At 39.8% G+C, this 12,018-nt stretch overlaps 1 protein-coding gene across 2 annotated transcripts in view; it reads left to right on the top strand.

Annotated features, from left to right (window-relative positions):
* Window positions 1-12,018, top strand: part of EXOC4 (exocyst complex component 4) — a 1,166,755-nt gene that overhangs the window by 1,099,169 nt on the left and 55,568 nt on the right. For both annotated transcript variants that reach the window (XM_069087253.1, XM_069087254.1), the window contains one exon: window positions 1,885-2,044. In XM_069087253.1, coding sequence (XP_068943354.1) covers window positions 1,885-2,044 — 160 coding nt within the window. The remainder of the gene's footprint in view (window positions 1-1,884; window positions 2,045-12,018) is intronic.

Consider the following 12,018-nt stretch of genomic DNA (forward strand, 5'->3'; position numbering starts at 1 on the left):
TGAAAAGAGCATATGCCTCTTATTAACAAGGTTCCTTCAGAACATTAAGGTGCATTTTCTTTAATCCCATGTTGGTTAATGTGGAGCATGCCATGTGTGGAGCTTGGTGGCTAGAGCTAATGGCTTCTGCCTTAGAATGTCGCTAATTTCTATGAAAGTAGTTACCTGAAGGAATTTGATCACCTAAAAATAGGGGAAAAGCAACAATTCATGAGTATCCGTCCTGTTTTGAGCTTTATGTCTTCTAACAAAATTTTATTTTAAATGATTCTTCTTTTCCCTTTTACTTTGTTCCTATGGGAACAAATTAGTAGGCTGAGTAGGAAACAGTCATGAGAGGCTGAATGTGGTGGTAAGATTAATATGGTGGCCATCTCTATAGACTGTCAGTCCTGATCCAGTACAGGTGTTACTACTGTTGGGACTTAGAATCCTCCCCATGAACTTTATTTTTCCTTCACACACATTACTCAAGAATGTCCTCTCTGCTGTTGGCCACTCTTCTTTCTTCTTTTGAAAAATTATTTCCAATTCCTGCCATATTCATAGCTCTCAGAACTTTGTCCCCCTTTTCCCCTTGTTTGGATAGTTTAAAATGCCCATTCCTGCAATACTGCAGCAACATCCTTGATGAAAAGGTTCCCATCCTCTAAAAAAGCTGTGCTCCAAGAATTCTCCAAGTTCAAGCTTTCATTCTATGTAAAACCAACTAGGCCTGTGCTATTCAGTAGTTCAGAATTCATTACAAGTTCATCTAGAAGAATGTCATCAGTGTCTTTGTCTGCACTCATTTCAGATACTTTGTCTAGAATGCCACTTGCTAAGTTTTCCATCTCTTCTTGTATATTTTAGAAGTGAAAAATAGCCTTAAGAAATGGCTCACCACATAAAATGTCATGTTATTCATATCATACTATTTATTCATCTATTACTGAATTATAAGTAATATCCTGTCAGTCTGAGGTATTGATTGTTAGGGCCCATGTATGTCAGAATAAGCCAGATTCAGATCTGCTGAGCCTCCCACCAGAAGGCACATGGACTCTGCCATCTACATGCCTCCAGACTTTCTTGTTCTATTTCAGCCTCTGTGTTCAACCTATCAGTTTACTGCTTCTGGTAATAAATATACTTATATACTTACTATATTAGTAATGAATATACACACTGAAAGGGTCAATAATGCAATAAGAATGAGTACCAGTCATCACACTCTAACATGTTCCTATATGCCCACTGGTAGTATTCCTAGTCAGTCAATAAAAGAACCCTTGTATCTTTCTCTTGCACATCTGCTTTCAACAGTTTATTTTCTGACAGTATGAGGAAGAAAGAGGCCACCCCAACCATTATATCACAGTCTTACATCACATCCTGCCTAATTCTCTTTGTGTATTAGCTGGTCAGCGACCTGAGCAAAGGAGCGGGGACTCATTTAATTTGCCATCTCCCAGGATGTTCTCTGAGCTGTTGGCATGGCAGCATTGAGGCAGTTGGAAATGCTGAAACAGAAGAGTCAGACATTGTATTCTGTACAAGCCTTCATTTGTCACTTCTTAGAGTTCTAACATGATCTCAATATTAGAGAACAGTTTCCAAATGAATGACAAAACCAGGCAGAAAGATGCTGATTTCTCTTTGATTTAAGAACGACTAAAAGATCCTACATAGGTCAGGGGCTGGAAGGGACCTCTGAGGCCATCCAGTCTAACCTTCTCATTTTACAATTGAAGAAAATGAGGCTCAGGGAAGTTAAATGCTTTGCCTAAGGTCATTCATGCAGATAGTAAGCATCGGTTCAGATGTATCCAGTGTGACTGTTAGGTTGAAGAACTGCCCTGCCCCCCAGCTGTTTCATTCACCACCTCTGCTTTGTTCTAACAGGTTTGGGCCACTTGATTTCCTGCATCTTGATCAATGGGGCCCAATACTTCAGGCGCATCAGTGAGTCTGGCATCAAGAAAATGTGTAGGAACATCTTTGTGCTTCAGCAGAACTTGACCAACATCACCATGTCACGAGAGGCAGACCTGGACTTTGCAAGGTACAGGGAAACCTTGGGATCACATGTGAACATGCAGTGCATTGAGATCTCATGAACAAGCACATGCATTTGTAAAGAGCTTGATGTCCTAGAACACAGGTGGTTATTTTTTTCCATCTCTTCCCTTGATGCCCCATGCAAGTACAACTGTGCCCATTTGGGGAGTCATGAAAGAACAAGCACGTCCTACCACTGGTGGACAAGTCCTTGCTGGACTGGACCCAAGTCCCGCAAACTCCTCCTAGAGAGTTCCTCCCTCCACTGGTGCAGATTAACGTTTGTTCTTCAATTTGTGACCTTAGAGATTTATATGAGTACATTGAGAAGTTAAAAATAATATCAACAATCATTATTAATATTAAAATAGCTATTAATCAATAGCTTGTATTTATATGTTGTCTACTCTATACCAGGCATTGTGCTGAGTGCTTTACAAAGATCATCTTGTTTGGGCTTCACAACAACCCTGGGAATTAGGTGCTATTATTTCCCCATTTTACAATGAAGAAACTGAGACAAACAGAGGTTAAGTTACTTGTCCAAGATCTCAGTTTTTTAGTAAAGTGTCTGAGGTAGGATTTGAACTCAGATCTTCCTGACTTCAGACCTAGTGATGCATATCTGCGGTGCCACCCAGCTGCCTAGAATCACACAGCCGGAATGTGTCAGAGGCAGCATTTGAACCCAGGTTTTTCTGACTCTTAGTCCAGGACTGCATCTGCTGTGCCACACTGCCTCTCAGTAGATCAGTAAACAGACTAAAATAAAGCCAGATGAATCCACAAGCTCCATCATTAACAGCCAGTGTCTGTCAATACTCGTGGTCAAGAAATCAACCTTTATTCCTAGTCTCTCTCTGTTTCTCATTTAACATAGTGCTTTTACTTTTGCATCTTTTAAGTTGACTTTCTGATTCCTAGAGAAGCTCAGGAAAAATAGAAAATTCTTGGGTATAAATGTCACATCATGTGGAAAGTTATTATAACCATTTGGTTTTTATTACATGACCCTGTGGAGCCTATTTCTCTCTCCCTGTCCTCCTTTGTCCTCATCTCTCTCTCTCTCTCTGTTTCTCTCTCTGTCTCTCTGTCTCTTTCTTTCTGTGTGTGTGTGATAAACTGAATTAGGTGGAAAACCTTCCTTGCTCAAATTAGGAAAACCAGGTGTGACTGAATGTTGCATTTATTTGGCCTCTCTTATGGGGAATGATCTCATTATTGAATTAGTCTATTCATAATAACATTGACAAGGGGAAGTTAAGAACATGGAGGCCTGAGGGACACTGAGAACCATTACTAATTCTCTGTGGAATATAATTCCTAAATTCAATCATCCCTTTTTAAATGATTTTTTTTCCTTTAGCTGAAACGTTAAGTAAATTAGCATGGTTTTTGGCAGACAGTGTGGGGCCTGAACATGTGCTAACAGCAACTGGCATCTGAGTTAATGAAATGCTGACTGAGCAGTATTTAGGTTCTGAGGTTGGCATCAGTGGACTGTCCACTGGGAAAGCATTGCTCCAAACAGTCATCGAATGGCAACTGAGTTTTGCCATTCCCAGGTGTTTTTTGTCTTCTCTGTCTAGGACAGATCTCACCCAGCTTCTTCTGATATCTTCTTTGATCAGATAGATTGGAAAAGGACATATGTTGGCATGGACATATAGAAGAATGGGTAAGCAAGCTATTCTCAGAGATCATTTCAGGCTCTGACATAGTGTAGACATGGGTGACCTCACTTGGACAACCCTTCTCTGGAAAGGTAGGGTATTTGATTTGACTGATAAGTTCTTCTCCAAAAAGGTGCCAGACCAGTTCAGGATCTTAGCCTTTAGATCCTAGGTTACTGAAGGGAGAGTCAGCCTTACAATTATGAAAACTTGGATTCAAGTTCAGTCTCTTCATGCATACCAACTGGGTGACCCTGGACAAAATCACCTACCCCCAGGCAACATTGCAAACTCTGTGGTTCAGGCCATTTCCTTGTGTACACCAAGAATTTCGCTGTTTCTTCTCCAGGAGCAGAAATCTGATCTCATGCCTGCCTTTCTGGCTATGTAACCCTTGGAAAGTCCCTTAACCTCTGTTTACTTCTATTTTCTCATAATGATATCAGCCTCTGAGTTGTGAAGACCAAATGAGATCATGTATTTTAAAGTCAGTTGAAATACAAGCAGTATATATAGATGTAAGGGATGATGAGGATTTTGAGCCAGTCAAATCAAGGCTTATTTGGTGGTAGATTATGACAGATTTCATCTTTAGTACCTTGAAGTTTGCTAAACAGGGATCTAGGAAAGGCTTTAATAGTCCCTGATGTAGGCAAATTCTAACATGACTAAAGATGAAAAATCTTCTGTGGAATTCCTGCTTACCTAAACTATAATAAAGAGATATACATACATACACACATATATAAAATATGTGTATATACACATGCACATACATGTGCAGGTGTGTATATCTGTGTATGCATATACATGTGTGTGCCCAGATGTGTTTAGTTCCCATAAATAGGTTTTCTTTCTTCTTTGCTTCTCTCTGCATCCCTCAATCATGGACACATGCCTTCTATAGCCTTACGTTTTCCGCCCCCGTTGCTGTTCTTGAGAGGGGCAGGTTCTGTGAAATATATCCCATTAGTTCTACTGAATTTCAAACTATGTAAGATAAACCTAACAGCAATACCCAAATAGCCAAGAATAGAATGTTAGGAGTGTGGATCAGCATTCCTTAAACAGTGGCTGATCAAGCATGGACAGCATCTGTATTTCCTCTGACTCTCTATAGGAATGTTATCTTCAAGCATAGTAATTAATCATTGGTTTGCCATGTGTCAGAAAACTCACTTAACAAGAGTTGCAAAACTCTCATAGTTTCCCTTTTTTGTTGTTGTTTTAGCTCAGTGACCTTGGCCAGTGAAAACGGAAAGCCCTTTTTTATTACAATTGGGGTTGGGGTTGGGGGAGCCAAGGGGTAGAGGATAAAAAGGAGATGGAACAAGAATTTGTGTAATCTCATTTAAGCTGGAACTATCCAGATAATTTCTATGATGATTAATATTCTGCTGTGGATACCTTGGGAATTTTTACAGCATTTGTGACTATGATAGATAGATATTACTCACTTTTAGTTGGTTGTTTCATTCTTCGCATACCGATGCCATAATGTAACTGTGAACAGGAAGATAAACCTCAGGTGAACAAAGGATTCAAAGCACCTTGCAGCATTGCTAGCATAATAGTGCAGCCCTCCCTGTCTTCGTGGTAATGATCACTTAAGCCCTGACATAGGTTTGACTTCTTTGACCCTGCTGTTGATTTTCACACTCAGAAGGATAGTTTGTCCTGGGAAATCACTGTAGATTAACTAGAAAGCCAAAGGGTGTCATCAGTCTGCTTTGTAATTCCTTTCATCGGACTCTGTCTCAGCCTGAGCCATGATGTGATTTTCTAAATGTAATTCACAGAACTATTGACAGGGCCTGCATGTTCAATATTCTTGCTTTATACCAGGAGACATTCATGTTGGACTTCGAGCTCCCATATATATCTCATGACAATGTTTAACAAAGGTACTTGACTGCAGAATTTTAGACAAAGGTGGTATTCAGGATAAGTAGCCTAGAATTTCCTCTCCATCCACTGCCATGTATTTGTCTTCTAGCTGAATTCCCTCCATAATATAGTTAAATTTCCTCATTCTTGTTTCTCCCCAGTTGTCTATCCCCACTACTTTTTTCTCTGAAGTCATCTCTGCACATGGTTTAATGGAAAGAGAAAAGATTTGAAATCAGAAGACCTGAATTTATATCCTGGCTCTATTTCTTACTATTTTTGTGACCTTGGGCTAGTCACTTAAACTTGCAGGGGCCATGATTTCCTCATCTATAAAAAAAGAAATTGGACCAGGTTATATCTGATAAAAGATATTACATTCCCATCCATCTGTCATTGGGCTATATATCTTATCTCTTCAGCCTAGCATTTATCAGGTTATGGCAAATGAAGACATGGGTGCTAGAAATTCTGAAGCAATCAAGGAGAGCAGTACTAATTTATGATAAAATCATCCTCATGACTTGGAGGGGAAAATGTTTTACTGATTTTTAAAATAACATTATCCCTTCCAAATACCTCCATCCATTCCCCATAGAAACTTATCTTGTAACAAAGAAGTACCAGTTAAGCAAAACTGATGCACTGACCCTGCCTTTCAGTATATGCCTCATTCCTCACCTATAGTCTACCACCTCCCTGTTGAGAAGGACATATATTTCATCCTAAATCATCTGGAGGCAAGACTGATCATTGCATTGATCTGAATTCCAACTTCTTTTAGTGCTTTTTTTCCTCCATATTTATTGAAGTATATACATATACCTCAATATATAGGTGTATATATATATGTATATGTATACACATAAATACATGCCTACATACATATATGTATATATGCACACATGTTTCTCTTGATTCTGATTATTTCATTTTATTTCAGTTCACTAAAAGATTCCCAAGTCTCTCTAAATGAAAGGAAAATATTTCAAGATCCTTTATTGTTACATTTCCTTCTCTTCCATATATACTTTAAATGAAGTGGCACTTTATGGAGATGTGTCAGTGGGAATCACAACTTCATATCTGCATCAGAGTCTGGGTGGAAGGTGAATAGAAGATAAATATGCAGTTAGACTAAGGGGGTTCTCAGAGTGGGGTTTGCAGAATGCTAAATTTGTAGTATCACCCTTCAAAGTGAATAGGCTTTGTGGACTGGACAGAACCTAGCGTGTCCCTTACGACACAGACCTTTATAATATGGTTCTCCCAAACATAGTCACCTTTGTTTTCGTGTATATGCCGAGCATCTCTCTTGAATTTTTATTATTCCAGAGGTGAGATAAGCCTTTGATTTTACTTTTCTTGTATCATCAAAGTCTTCTACAAGAGATAGTCAATTGAATTTGATAGCTGGGAAAATTCTGTAATATACCATTAAATGGAGGGTTAGTAAACATCTAGAGAAAGAAGCAGTTATAAGAACCAGCACTATTTCATCAAGAATAAATTATACTAGACTAGTTTAATTCTTTTTCTGATGGAGTTACTAGACTGGTAATCTACAGAGGAATGTTGTAGATATAGCTTACCTAGATTTTATCAGAGCATTTAATAGTCTCTCGTGCCACTCATACAGAAATGCTAGAGAGCTTTTAGCTAGATGGTCATACAGTTAGGTGAATAAGGTCTTTTTCACTTGCCAGTCCCAAAGAGTAATCACTGTTGGTTCTATGTCATCTTGGAAAGAGGATTCCAGAGCACCCACGGGACCTATGCTTGGCCTTGTGCTAGTGAATATTCTTATCAGACTGGCATAAAGGTTTAACTGGGATGCTTGTCAACTTTGAAAATAATACAAACCTAGCAGTGTATGACAGAGTCAGTATTCAGTCAGCTCTGGACAAGCAAGAACATTGGGCTAAATATGATCAAATGAAATCTAATAGGGACAAATACAAAGTCTTATACTAAAGTTCAAAAGACCAACTTCAAGAATCACAGAGAGGGAAAGGTGTGATTAGACAGCGGTTTTCCTGAAAAATGTTAGAGGTCTAAGTAAAATACGTATTCAATGGGTCAGCAAGATGAAAGCTACCATATTAGCCACCTTAGGATTCATTAAGAGAAGCCTAGTTTCCAGTACTAGGAAGGTGATATTACCTCTGTGCTCTGCCCTGCCCAGATGACATGTGCAGCCGAGAATCATACAGTTATCCCTTCCACATTGTGGAGGTTGGGGCAGTCTGGAAAATCCACATAAATTTTTTTGGCCCTCCCTTCATACCAAAGAAGAAGTCTGAATTATTATGGTATTAAAAGATAAAAATATGTTGCTGTTGTACAATACTGTACATATGCTTTATGCTTTCCTGAGTTTCTAAACTTTTTCTGTGTTGTCTGTTGGCCTTTGCATGTCATCTGTGGCTTCCACAAAACTCCTCGAAAATTCCCATGTGATTTCTTATGCCGACCCATGATACGTTGAAACTGTGATGGGGGAAGTTATGATGTGGAAGGGAAAACTGTATTCAGTTAGGGATGCCCCATTTTAGGAAGGACATTGCTAAGCTGGGGAACATCTAAAGAAGGGCACTGACAGCTATTAAGATCGTGCTTCACGAGGATGATACAAAGAAATTAGAGGAAGGGAAGACTTGGGGAATATATGATGTCTCTTCTGAGGTATTTGAAGAGCCACCAAGGAGAAGAGTGATGGATGAGGCAGATGGTTGGCAGAACTAGGAATAGGAGGGCTGGAGAAATTAAAAAGCAGATTTAGGAACTTGCTCATAGTTAGAGCTACTCAGGAGAGAAGAGGTTCCCCCTCCCCTGAGACCTTTAATCAAAGGTTGGATGGCCACTCATCAGATGTGTTTTAGAGGGGAATTCTGGCTGTCACAGGTGACTAAGTGAATTCTGAAACCCTTTCCACCTCCAAGCTTCAGTGACCCTTCCTATATATGAGTCCTGACCATTGAAACCTTAGCAGTGACAAAGGGGAAGAACCCAACCCAGGCCCTCAGGACAGCTTGAGAGAAAATGCTTGGGGTGGTGGGGGAAGGAGGGAGAAGCAGGACTCAGCAGTGAAGAAAGGTTCTCCTCAGAGCTCTACATTAAGAAGCTGAAATGTTCTATTTTAACATATTAAACCACCAGCTATTTGAAAATCAGAGACTGAGGGGCAACTAGGTGGTGCAGTGAATAGAGCACCAGCCCTGGAGTCAGGAGGACCTGAGTTCAAGTTTGGCCTCAGACACTTAACACATACAGCCATGCGACCTTGGGCAAGTCACTTAACCCCAATTGCCCTGCCATCCCCTCTCCAAAAAGCAAAAAAAAAAAAAAAAATCAGAAACTGAAATAGCAACTCATATTTATGTAGATCCTTAAGGTATACAAAGTTCTTTCCTCACAACAAACCTTTAAAGCAGCTAGTAAACCCAAAGAAGTGTCCCAGCAGTGTTTCCATATTAGGCAGAAAACTTATCTAGGAAATAGATGACCCTTGTGAATCTTTCCCCCTTTCCTGAGCTTATCATTGGGTGGTGTTCTCAAAGCTATACAAATAGCCCCTCACTTGTTCAGTCACCCCTGCTGGTCTTGCAGAAAGCATCCATGCTGCACCAAGAGGTCACTCTTTCCCTCACCCAAAGACTAATGCGTTTTCAGTTTATCGCATCACCCTCTCCTTTTCTACCTCTGCACTCCCCCCAGACTCACCCCCACCATTGCTCTCTGCCTGACTTGTGAACCAGAAATTCTGCACAAGCAATCTGGGAAATTCTTTCATGTGGTGCAAAGGAGACATTCTTTTTTTTCAGGAAAAAATAATTTCTAAGAATCTGAATGCACAGATAGCTTCATAACTACCCAAATAATATCAGTAAGGTTATTTCCATATATTATATAACACCTTTCTTTTTCTCTCTCTTATTTTGTTTTTTCTCAATTACATGTAAGAAAAAATATTAACATTCATTTTTTTAAAATTTTAGTTCTCCGTGTAACCCTGGGCAAGTTACTTAACCCCAGTTGCCCTCCAAAAAGGCAAAAAAAAAATTGAGTTCCAAATTCTTTCCTTCCCTCCCTTTCTCTTCCCTCCTTGAGAAGGCAAGCAATTTTATATAGACTATACATGTAATACCTTTCTCCATAAGTCACAAGTATTTTCTTGTTCCCTCCTTAAGCTTCCCATGTGAGGCAGAAAGGTTATATGCATCCCCAAAGGTTACAGCCAGTTGCAAAGCCAAATGGAAATCCAGATTTCCAGACATAAAGCAATGCTTTTATCTTAGGCCATACAACCTCCCCTCGGTGCAGATTCTGTCAGACAAAGCCAAGAATGGTGAATTTCTCCCAGAAGGAGCCTTCAGGAAGATCTATTTCCCATATCCTTTTGGTCCGAAGATTATTGCTTTCATTTTCTGCAAGAAAGATTCCTGTTTTCCTACTTGGATTGACCAGTGGGTGATGTGATTGAAAGGGATTAGCAGTAACATGCTGCCATCTACTGGAATCCTTTCACAGAGCTCTAGGCTGATGAATCCCTCAGGATCCCTTCTCAGCTTCGGAGTCAAGAGTAGACATTGTGCCTGAGTTAAGCTTTCAGGGGGTAGCTTTGTTGAAAAAAAGAAATGCCTTTCGGGGAATTTTTTTAAAAAATAATTTCGGTGTTTTAAAAAATAAATGGCAGAGCCTTACATAGACTTTTCTCTATACATTTGCTACCAGAATGCTATCCTATCACCCACTCAATCAATCAATCAGTAAATATTTATTTATTTATAATTTGGTTTATTTATTTTTGGTTTTCAAATTTTTCTCCCTCCCCAAGATGGCCTGCAATCTGATAGAGACTTTACATATACATTCCTATTATACATATTTTCACATTAGTCATGTTGTATAGAAGAATTAAAAGAATGGGAGAAACCACGAGAAAGAAAAAACGGAACAAAAAAAGAAAGAAAATAGTCAGCTTCACTCTGTGTTCAGAGTGAACCCCACACTTCTTTGGATGTGGATGGCATTTTCCATCATGAGTCCTTTGGAATTGTTTCAGGTCCTTGCATGGCTAAGAAGAGCTCAATCTATCAGCATCAGTCATCACAAACTGACTGTTACTGTGTACGGTGTTCTCCTGGTTCTGGCTCACTTCACTGAACATTGATTCATATAAATCTTTCCAGTAAACGTTTATCTATTAAGCATCTACTATATTCCAGGCCAGGCAAAAACAGAATGGTGGCAGTGGCAACAGTAGCCATTGAATAGAGGTCATACAAACAACAGTACGATGAGGTTGGCGGCAGAGGGAATTGGACAGCCATAGCTGCAGGCCCTGGACATCTTCCATTAAAAAAAAGTCAGTGCTGGAAAAGAAAAGTGACAAATGCTGGAAGGGAGATGTCAAAATTCAGACACAAGGCGCCATTGGTGGAATTGTGAACTAGTTCAGCCATTCTGGGGAACAATCCAGAACTACATCCAAAGGACTATAAAACTGTTTAACCCTTGTATTTCCTGTTTAACCCTTGACCCAGCAATAGAATTACTAGGTCTATATCCCAAAGAGATCAAAGAAAAAGGAAAAGGACCTATTTGTACTAAGATGTGTGTGTGTCAACTCTTTTTGTGGTGGCAAAGAATTAAGAATTGAGGGGTTGGTCATCGATTGGGGAGTGGCTGAATGAACAAGTTGTTGCATATGATTGTGATAGAATACTATTGGGCTATAAGAAATGATGAGCAAGATGGTTTCAGAAAAACCTGGGAAGACTTACACGAACTGATACATAGTGAAGTGAGAAGAACTAGGACACATTGTAAACAGTAACAGCAATAGTGTAAAGCTGATCAACTGTGAAAGATTTTCCAGTCACCCTAGGTCAGGCCCTTCTCACCTCTCACCTACACTATTGCAGTTCCCTTGTCAAATCTCCAGACCTCATTATTTTACCTCTCTCCAGAATTTGCTGCTTCTGTTGGCCACCCACGCCTCCTCCTTTCCTTCCTGTGCTTCTGCCCTCTCAGGTTTTCTGATTGAAGCCTTTCCATTGCTTTTGTTGGCTACTTTTCTTCCTCTGGTCCTCTAATGATAACCAGATTGGGGTCTTTGGGCTTCTGGACTTCTTTCTCAGCCCTTACTCCCTTGATAATCTCATTTATTCCTGATTTCTGTTGTCATCTCTAGATATACCTCTAACAAAGCTAGTTAGTTGCAGAGCTGGGTGATCTTTGGTTCTTCACTTTCCCATATCCAACTCCCATATCCAGTCTGGCACCAAATCTTTCTGTCTCTTCTCCTTCCTCTCCTTTTTCATTGCCAGCCTCTCATCTTACACCTGCTTGTCTCATGGTTGTCAGTGTTTCTTCACCCTAACACATCCTGTAGCCTGTTGCAAACGTCACAGTT

Source organism: Petaurus breviceps, unplaced genomic scaffold, assembly GCF_028583685.1.
Source record: "Petaurus breviceps papuanus isolate PSGF00001 unplaced genomic scaffold, PetGlider_PUasm1.0 181, whole genome shotgun sequence".
In the NCBI taxonomy this organism is placed as follows: domain Eukaryota; kingdom Metazoa; phylum Chordata; class Mammalia; order Diprotodontia; family Petauridae; genus Petaurus; species Petaurus breviceps.